Genomic DNA, 10,734 nt, shown 5'->3' with positions numbered 1-10,734 from the left:
TCTAAACAGTCTAGACAAGAAAAGATTTGACATTAAGAGTCGGTGGTTTGTCAGGAATGCCTAAACTATGACTCTGTGGGGTCTCCCGCTAATCCTTCCCAGGTCGTATTTCCGGCTTATCTCCTCACCATTTGGCCGTGTTGTGTGGCTTGTTTGGTCTCAGGGCCCGGACAGCCACCGTGAGATGAGCGCATGCCGGGAGAACATGATCAGTGGTCTCTGGTTGCTGCCAGGAGGAGCAGCTCAGTCTAAACAAACAGCCATCCAGAGGTGGAGGAAGTGGTTAAGACGGGGAGTGAGGGTCCCAGAGGGCAGCCAGGGACCACACTGCTAGCAGGCCACCGACACGCCTGGAAAATGTTCAACAGCGTGCAGGAAATCCTCCCACAAGAGCTGATATGGAGACATGATAGGATCTGGTCTAACATGTTATATGTGTAGAGTTTCTCTACTTGATGTGCCGTTAAATCAACCCTCTCTGTGTGTTTTCTTACTCTTCAGGACCCTGGATACGCAGCCTTCCTCTTCGAGCAGCTCCAAGCTTCTGGGAACCATGAGGCTTGGGCCAGCTGCTGCCAGGTGTGCTCCACGCCCCTCCACCAGCTGAGGCAGGAGGCCCTGCAGACGCTCCACACCGCCCCCGTCCTCTCCCTCAACTCCGACATGCCAGCCCTGCCCGCCACCTCCTTCCCAGGACAGCCTCCCAGATGTGCCGCCTCGTCCTCCGGGGCCAAGCAAATCCCCAAAGCCTATCCCCATGCCCACACTGTCCTACCCGTGGCGGAGCGCCGCAGGGGGCAGGGCTGGCCGCAGGGCTCCTCTGTCCCCCCGGGACCAAAGACCAGCGTCCAGGTGACTGTGGGAGGAGGGCAGCTGACCGGGGCCCTGAGCTCTGTCACCATCCAGGCCCAGCAGTATCTAGAGGGCATGTGGAGCATCTCCAGGGTCAATAACTTCCTCCCTCAGCCCAGCCCGGTATGTCCGTCTAGTTAACAATCGTAATCCCTCTCACTAATCATCCATAAAGGAACACGCCCACATTATGGGAACACGCCCACATTATGGGAAATGCGCTTACTCTCTTCTCTAGACGAGTCAGACAAGAAGATGGATACCATCTGCCTCTCTCTGAATGAATGAATGAATGACATTTTATTTTCATGTCATGTCCGACGACCCATCCCTTACGGGATTATAAAACACCAAAAACAATAATTGAATATAACAATCACTTCCCAAGGTTTGTAAGCTACACCTTGCACACCATCAGAGGCCAAAGTAAATACATCACATATGTTCTTTTCGTACGTTTATCCCTGTCTGTGTGTTCAATAGACAGGTATCTGGCTCCAAGCTAGCCTAGCTTAACACAAATGAATGGAAGCGGATATGGACCAGTTAGCCGTGTTGGCCAAAGACACCTCTCCCAGAGTTTTAAGCTAGACTAGTGGTCCGTATCCGCTTCCATTAATTTGTGCTACGGTAGGCTAGCTTGCAGCCACATAGCCTTTTACTGAACGCACAGAGAGGACATTTTCATCTATCTCCTTGTCTGACTCTGGAGAAGACAGTGAGCGCATTTCCCATAATGTTGGCGTGTTCCTTTAAGAACATTATCATCAGGGATTGAGATGATTTTGGCCTTTATCACAGCAAGGGTATCTTACTGCTGTCTTCGTATCCTTTTCATTAACTCATATTCTGCTTAGCGACGAAGAGCTTTGCACCAGCCTGGTCTGCCGAATCGTAGCCATCATGGGCTAGCCGGCTGCTCACATTTACATCCCTGATTACCACAGTAAAATACAGGTGTCTAGAACCTCTCTCTGGGTAACTCTTTTATTTCAATAGTCCATCCGTACACTCTACACAGCTTATCAATAGATTATCAGCAAAAATCAGTCAGTCATCAGTTGGTCAACAAGATTGTTTTAACAGACTTGCAACATACTGTATATTCAGCCAAAGACTGAGGTCTGGTGAAGCGCCCCTTGTTTCTCTTATCTTAAATGTAGTGTCTTAGTGCTAAACAAGTCATGACTCATCAGCAGAGAGACGAGACGTCCTCCAGACGAGGCGTCCTACGCCAGAACTCCGCAGGAGTGCCGAGCTGACCTCTCATTCCTCAGGAGTCAAAGAACGTGGGTGATCTCTAAGGTCAAAGGTCATCACAGCACTAATCTGCTGACCCTCTCCTCAAGGGCGTTTTCGGATGACCACCCCACAGTGTCTCCATAACTCCCCGCTCTACTCTCTCTGATGTGGGGATAAGGGTTTAGTCACTGCTCTGTTTGATGTCTCATAGACGGAGGGAGGAGAGACCTAAGTTACCCTTGTGGTCTTGTGTGAGCTAATGACTGGCCATAACACTCTGCCTGTCACCACACTGAATCATTTAGTTGCACATTTGTACATTATTCATGCTGACACTCTGTTTTAACATCACTTTTGGAGAGATCTCCGTGCTGGGAGTGATTCCTAGGACTGTATATTCCTGGCTGGCGATGAGATGGTGTCCTTTTCTACAGATGCGCTCCCTTCCAGTCCGTGACGAGGACATCTGGTCCCAGACCTGACTCCGACACGCCACTGTGACATTCTACACCAGGCAGAATTAGTGTACAGAACAAACTCACCAACCCCTCTGCAGGTGCTAACCGGATCTGTTCCCCGGCACTTTCATGTTGCCTGTCGGAAACATTAAGTGGCTTTAGTTGCAGCTATATTTCTGCCGTCTCTGCATTAGTCTGCGTTTGAAAACGGTCGTCCATTATGGGTTTTTGTCACTGTTATTCCTTCTTTCTCTGCTCGAAAATTGGAACCAGATTTTCTGGCCCCCTCCTTTTAATGTCAACAAGTGCCTTTAGAGCCAGTTTATGGGAGGCCACCAAAAGCTTTTAACAGCATGTGTGCAATCTAGGGCAAATCAAAAGGCATCGGACTTCTCCATCTATGTGTCCAAAAGCAATTAGTGGCCCTGGAGAGCCTGGACGTGTTGCTCAATGCCACATAGCTGAGGCCCGGAGGCCTCCTCTGAGAAAGAGAAAACGTCCCTTCAGGATATGGAGTTACAAACACAGCAGAAACGGGCCCGGTGTTATTTTCGAAAGCCTGTTTCTTTCATTAAAACCAGATCCTTGGAAATGCCAAAAAAGAAAAACCCACACCGGCTCGCGTGGATTAGGAGCTCTGGTGCGGCGAGAGGCAAGTGCTTTAATTTTTTTTATTCCCACTTGATTTCTTTGAAGCACGGGCGGCGTCACACAGACAAAGGAGTGTAGATGTTCTCTGTTTAGACAGCAATGCGGCCGACAGAGGGTGTCATCGCGAGAGCCGGGGGCTCCAGTCTGCCGCATGCAGCACATTACAGACCACCTTGAACATCTCATTGGAGAAAACGCTGCAGGTGGGATTTAGAATGATAATGTGTCCATTTCAAGCGCCACTGGAACAGAAACTATCTCTCTCTCTCTCTCTCTCTCTCTCTCTCTCTCTCTCTCTCTCTCTCTCTCTCTCTCTCTCTCTCTCTCTCTCTCTCGCTCTCTCGCTCTCTCTTTCTCTCTCTCACCCGCTTAACAGATGGGATTGGCTTAGGATACTGTGCTGTATCTGTGTGTGATTGCTGTAAACAGAGAGGATGAGCCCACATGAGGCCTGTTAGGTCTGCGGAGAAACTCCGGTCTCCAGCGTCTCCTGACAAAGCAAAACCCAAGCGTCTGTTGAGCTCCCACTTCATCATTCTTCGTTCAACCTGTTCAAATGAACCCTTTCAGAGCCTGTTGACATTGCGTGCAGACAAACCATATTGTTGAACGGTGAATTATTTTCCGTAACTGCATGCAGTATGCGCCAAATGGTTAATTGATTGACCCAAATCTGTTTTCCCTCTGCTCTGCACAACCCACAACCACACGTGTGCTAATCTGCTAAGACAAATTGTTCTTGACCCAGTGGGGCTTCAGTGTGTGCTGGTTGGCCCGGGAGGCGCCCGCTGCTCTGGCCCGCTCGCCTGCTACCAGTTCAGAGCCCAGTAGACAGTTTTGGCTGCTGCCTTGGTGCACCGAGTCCCACTTCAGAGCGGGCGAAAGTGCACGGAGGAAGACACATTTACATTGGAACAGCTGTAAATGCCTAGTCTATTGCGAAGTCAGTCCCCGTTTGAAGATTTTAAAAAGATTTCCAGTTCCAGTGTTCTATTGTCCATTTTGCATGTATAACCAGTTATTATATAATTAATTAGAATGTTAGAATTCATTTTAGAATGATGATCACTCAGTGTGACTGTACTCCTGAACAAGTATAGTAATATGGTTTATTTGTATTGGGAAAGATACAGACACATTAGCTGGTTGAACAACATCTATATGTGTGGTAATAAGTGTATTTCTGTGAAAATGCGCATGGCGCACGCCTCTGAATCCAACCAAAGCGAAAACTATCGCTTCCAGCCCGCGAGTCGCTCGCCCGCTTGCAGCCTGTGGGCACAGCTACGTCCGTTAACATGGGAGTGAAAGTGAAGCGCTGGTCGCCCGCCTGCCCGCCTGCCTTCGCGCACGACTGGTGTGTTTGTGCTGTAAGCCTCCCTATTTATCCAGGGAAGGTTTGACTGAGCCCACAATGCTCAGCAACGCCCTGCTCACCACTCATACGTTACAGACCGGCACACCTGTGAGCAGTTCACTTCTACTGCTGACCTTTATACCACTGCTTCCCCCTGATTTTAACTTCTTGATTCAACAGATTTTTTATTTGAAAAGAAGACAAAATATTGCGTTTCCTAAGAGTCAAGTGTCAAATTCCTCAGATTTCTTATCGACTTTTTCTGTCAATTTTTCATACCCAGTGATTACAGTATCATCGTTCAGTCGATACTCCTCTCTTACTCAGTTTCTATTGGTTATTGAGGTCAGCCAAGCAGGACAGCCCAGATTAATGAGGCCTATTTCACCCCAATAGTAATAGTATGTCAGCTAGTGGGGTCAGAGGTCACTGAGGCTGGCCTGCCCTGTGTTGACATGAAGGTAAACGGGGTGCTCTCTCCTGTCTCTCTCTCTCTCTCTCTCTCTCTCTCTCTCTCTCTCTCTCTCTCTCTCTCTCTCTCTCTCTCTCTCTCTCTCTCTCCCTCTCTCTCTCTCTTTACTTTTTTCAATGCCACTTAACTTGGGTTAAGAGGACAAGGAGGCCCAGGCACCCCCCAGAGGGTGGATGGCCAGCTCATTACTGCCTCTCAGTGTCAATGGCTGTGTGGACACATGGCTCCACTGCCACAGCCTAATTACCTGACCAGGGGATAGATCATATTATTCAGCCATAACCAGCGCCAGCCGTGTTCCAAGAGGGTAGCTTGGCCACGGGGCTTAAGTCTCCCTCCAAGGGCAGAATGCTCATCGACAGGCATCTAGATGTGCTTTTTGTGTGTACGTTCCATCGGTTTTCAGCCCACACACACCAGCCAAACCCGCCCCCGTTTCGCAGCTCTCCCTGCACGCTCCAAGTCTCGCCTGCCGCCTGATTTTAAATCCGATACCACGTTGGCTCAATCAGTGACATTGTTATGATGAGCCGACCAGATAGGCTTCCCGCACAGTGTGTGTGTGTGTGTGTGTGTGAAGTGCTCTTGTCTGTCGGGGCCATGTGAAACACCTCCCCTGTCTTGTCACGGACGACCCGCATGGTGTCGTTACAGGCTTTCCGCCCCGCCGGCTTTCGTGAGAAGGATCCACGCTCGGCTCATTTTAGTTTGCTCCCAGTCACTCCATCGTGAACCTCACAAATCATAACCTCATGACACCTCAGCCAATCACAGTGTAAGATCCCCCACAGACACGATGAAGTTTCAAGACACCGGAACTGGATTCTCAAAATAAGGCTGTTGATTCCCCCGGGGGGCGACAAATGAAACCACGGCTCTAATTTGAAATGTTGGCAATTTATCAAGAAAACACAGAGCGCGCCCGCCTCTCGATGTACAGCTTGGGTTTTCCGGGCGATGATAATCCAGTCATAATATAACATCTGCCGCTTGGTGGATGCATTCATCCAAATCGCCTTACAGTACCGTGAGTGCCTACATTGGGTGACCCCCATTGGGAACTGAACCCCTAACCTTGGCGGTGTATCACGCTCTACCCATTGAGCTACGGCCCAACCGTATTTGAATATAGCAAGCAGTACATGGCACTGCACAACAGCCCACGGTGTAAATACTCAGCTATATGCCGTCCCGAATATAGCAAGCAGTACATGGCACTGCACAACAGCCCACGGTGTAAATACTCAGCTATATGCCGTCCCGCTCTCGTGTGAATGTCAGAATGTACGTATATATGTCCCTACATCTTGATGTATAGCTTTCACATGTCAGCTGGGACGTATAAATAGCTCAGCTGTCGGCCTCCATTGACAGATGGCATATATACTAGAGGGCCCCCACACACACTTTGTTTGTTGGAAATGATTGGAATTGATGTTATTTTAGTTACCAACATAAATGTAGGGCAAACATACAGTAGAGCTGGTAAATATCCACAGGGCCTGGGTTGTGCTGACAGTATATATCAAATGACACATCATGCTCAACTCAAGGTTGCCGTGTGTTGCTCAATATGCACGTGTCACTGTTTATAAATGTTATTGAAAACCTCTGACTTATTTATTTAATTTATTATGCTCACAGAACCCACAGGATCGGTTCTTGTTAGCTTATACTCACCGTTGTGCTGTTGGGCTGAGCCATGGCTGGTAGGAGGATTAAATGAACTTTCTTTAATGAATATAACTAATACGTTTCGTCAACATAAATAATCCAATAAGGGCACGTTGGTACGAAAGTGATGGTGACGTCTTGATGGAGCGCCGAGTGCCAAGCGGATCATTTATGATAAATGTTTTATTTGAATTTGTATGATGAGTCATACTATAAATAGTATAATCCTATAATATTAGTGTAGCCTAATTTTTATCTGCAACTGTGAAGAAAAACCCCATTGGTTTAAACAGAATGAATAGACACATAAAATATATATAAAAAAAAATATATATATTATTATTAAAACATTTTTAAATAAAGAATTCTGATGTTGATTTAGAATTCGAATGTCAACATTATGAACGAAGCTTCGAACTATTTGGTACAGCCCTATATATTAATAATATATAGCAGGTTAACCTGAGTAGTAGTTAGCCCTCTGCTGGACTAGGGAGAGATCTGTGTCTCCCACCTCCACTGCCCCCACAGCTCCAGCTGAGAACCCCCACACCCCTCCTTCCTCCCACCTAGACCTGCACACACAGAGCAGCCTGGGACCTGCTTCATAGAGCCCTGGGGCAACACAGACATCCCCTATGCTGGATGGTGGGCCAGTCCGCTCCTGCCCCATATAACCCTGCTGCCAGGCAGGTCGGCTCTGCCATGACTCAGAGACACCCACAGTTACATCCTCACAGGGCGAGATAACACTGTTTTACACTGGATTACTATGTATGTGTTTCCGATGTGCATCTTCCTTTTTATACTGTTGTACTTTTAGATACTGTGTTATGTATGCTCAGAGACCAACTACGCGTGCCACTGTGGGATAATTAAGTTTTTCTGCTCCTATGCAGCTGGGCCTAGTGGTATGAATCAAGCTGTGCGCTAACATGTTCTTTATATGCAATAAGCAAAATGCCAAATTAGCTGCTGATATATATATCAGCTAGCAACGTAATGACTAATTAGATGGTTATCATGTAATTGCTGTTCAGCCAGGTCGTCCTCCAGAGTGTTGCCAGAATCAATGAGCGGAGCAGCAGTGTCCTTGCTGTTCTGTAGGGAGGCTCTCTCTCCACTGAGCTGGATACTGCTGCTGACTCCCTTTGAACAGACCTGGCTTCAGCGCCTGCCTGCCCATCTGTGGCGGAGGAGAGGAGCGAGGGAGTAAATGGAGTGGAAGGGAAACGAGCAGAGGTGGTCGATGTGCTCTCTTATCTCTGTGTTCGTGTCTGCAGGTCCAGGGTCTGATGGGGGAGGCGGAGAGGGATGGCCCGGCCATGGAGGCCCCCTTCACCACCGCCACCACCACCATCAACACCCCCGGGCGACTGAGGAGCTCCAGCCAGCTGGGACAGTGCGTGCTTGGACCCCCGGTCTCCACCGCCGCCACCGCCATCTCCACCGCCAACTCACAGAACGCATCCGCGGCAGCGTCCTTCTTTATACGGTAATGACCACAGCCATTATGTGTGTGTGTGTGTGTGTGTGTGTGTGTGTGTGTGTATGTGCATACATGTAGGTTTTTATTGTGTATGTGGTTGGCCCTTTTGCTTTTACACAACAAATAGGAGGTGTGAATAGACTCGTTTTCACATGACTGCTGACTGAGTCATGGTTCACGCTCTCAGCAGCATCTAGGAACATGTTGTCCTTCCCATGGTCGACTTATAGCAGGCTAGATGTTGTCCTTCCCATGGTCGACTTATAGCAGGCTAGATGTTGTCCTTCCCATGGTCGACTTATCGCAGGCTTCATGACACGCACCGTCACGGGACTAAATGAACCTTCAGCTATTGGCACCAGTGACCATGAATGGAAAATGGAATTACATAATCCGATAACGAGAGGGAGTGACTTGCAAAACGGCTTAAGTTGAAGCTTGGGTTAGGTTAGAGAAGGACTGTTTGAGAAGGGCTTTGATGTTCTCTTATTTTCCTTTTGTTTGAATTCTTTTGATTCAAACTAAGCTGTTCGCCTGGTGGAGATTACCGTAAGAATAGCCCTGATTTATTTGCTTCAATCACTGAACTCAACGGTTCTATATTTGGGACAGGCGTCTACATGGCCTCTATAAGGCCTTTCGTTTATTTTGCACAAAACTCCTGCTCAGCAAAGGCGGGAAATACTATCAGATTGTTTATTAAACCAGTGTGAATATTACCTGTAGAACACTTTTCTACAGAGAGAGAGAGAGAGAGAGGGGGGGGGGGGGGGGCGAGGGAGAGGGGGAGAGATGCTATGATGTCGCCCTCCTGTATCTTCTTTTTCTCAATCATCCGCATCGAGAAATGTGGCAACCTTCTCGATGAAGTGCCTGGCATCTTTGTACGTCTTCTGACAGAAAAGTTATTGCGGTGGAGGAATCTGTCAAGCCAGCCAGCGCTAGCAGCAAAGTTCTCACTATCCCTGCTGTCACTCACGGTGGCATAGATCTCTTTAGCCTTCATCCGGATCATCTTGCAGGAGACTCTGAAATGTGGTGCTGGAACGCTGTGGATCCACTCGTACATGTTCAGATGCAGCTCATCGCTAGCCTTCTTCCTCCCTCCACCACGCAGTCTGGCCCTTTCACCGCCTTCCTCTGACAGATGTTGAAGTTCAACTTTATGTTTTTCTCCATCCTCTTTCACTCTCTCGGGATCAATGGAGAAATGTCTCTGGTTGAACTTTTCCTCTGTGCCGCCATGGCGATCAGCCAATGTGACAGACGTTTGAACACAAGTGAAAAAATAAATAATATAAAATAAACTGCTTTGCAGCGTCAATGGCAACCAGATAAACAATGATTGTAGACCCGGCTTCTAATAGCGTAATACTGTGTAATAGTGTACTAGTGTGTAATAGTGAAATAGTGTATTAATTTGTTTGCTCTGTGAGAAAGAGAAAAGAAATGTGCGGCTGCCGCCTGGTGGAGTTTTGCGTTCTACTGAGCGCACCTTTCTAGTTTTGACTATGGTTGTGATTCTGCTCAGGGCTGTTATTTTGTGTTTAGTGTTTCGATGCTCATCGTGTGTCTCAGACAATGAGGCAGCCGCAGTGGGCTCCGCTTGGCTCTGGTGTGCCCGACGCCCTGGAGAATACACTCTGCTTCTCCAGGCATCTGGATGGCTGCATGGTGTAATGTGCTAGAGTGGCATTGATAGATTCCCATTTGGCAGTTTGGTCAGTGTGTATTCCCACGCCTGCTTCCTCCGGTCCCTGAGGAGCGCTGTGCCATAATGAATGTCGCCAAAGGGAAAAAGGAAAGCGAACGGAAAGTTGGCTAAGGATGACGCATAGGGCCGTTGAAGCTTTGCCCCCTTGCAGGCAGAGAGGCCACCTGCTGTTGGTGATGTGACAGGGCCTCCACAGCAGGGGAGCACTAACGTTTTCTCCAATCCTCCCAAACGGAGCATGTCTCACCAACTTGAACCAGGTCTAGCAGAGTATAGCACTAGGACCACCGGGCCTCTCTCTCTCCTTTGGCAGGGAGAACCATCCAGATCCTCCTCTGACTGTGTCACTTCCCATGCGCGTCACTTCCTGTGCGGAGAGCGGCAGGTCAGGCCTGAACAACGGCGAGGCGTGACCCGACGGCGGACAGGGTTAATTTCAGACTCTAATTTATTAGGGCTCGTGTTTTCTTTGGACCGGAGCTCAAAAGGCGCTAGGATGGACATCACTGCCAGGTCTGCCAGCCGGCGTGGGGAGGGGGGGCTTGTTTTCCCCCTGTTCGAGCCCTGGTGGGACAGGAGGGGTGGAGGTGGAAGTTAGATGAAGGGTTCCACCTTTCATTTCATCCCAAAGATAACTCGCTGCCAAGAATGTGGTGTTTTGCTTGGCCGGGAGAAGCACGGCGATGACGCTACGGGGCTTCACACAGCATCGCATTCCGCGATACAGAACAGGGCGGTGGAGCGAGATGCACACTGCGCTTGATTGGAAAACACACCCACTTCCTGAGCCACTGCAGCTGCTGCCGCCTCCCTCAGAATTATTGT

At 48.8% G+C, this 10,734-nt stretch overlaps 1 protein-coding gene across 1 annotated transcript; it reads left to right on the top strand.

The window, feature by feature from the left end:
- Positions 1-501: 501 nt before the first annotated feature.
- LOC311247467 (kinesin-like protein KIF26A) lies at positions 502-8,201 on the top strand (the record flags this gene model as incomplete). Its single annotated transcript, XM_084338508.1, has 2 exons — positions 502-975; positions 7,990-8,201. Coding segments are annotated over 2 exons (686 nt in total), but the record flags the coding sequence as incomplete, so codon positions are not given.
- Positions 8,202-10,734: the final 2,533 nt, after the last annotated feature.

The sequence above is a fragment of the Notolepis coatsorum genome (assembly GCF_963971535.1).
Source record: "Notolepis coatsorum genome assembly, contig: SCAFFOLD_2129, whole genome shotgun sequence".
Classification (NCBI taxonomy): domain Eukaryota; kingdom Metazoa; phylum Chordata; class Actinopteri; order Aulopiformes; family Paralepididae; genus Notolepis; species Notolepis coatsorum.
This window is presented reverse-complemented; position numbering and strand designations above follow the sequence as displayed.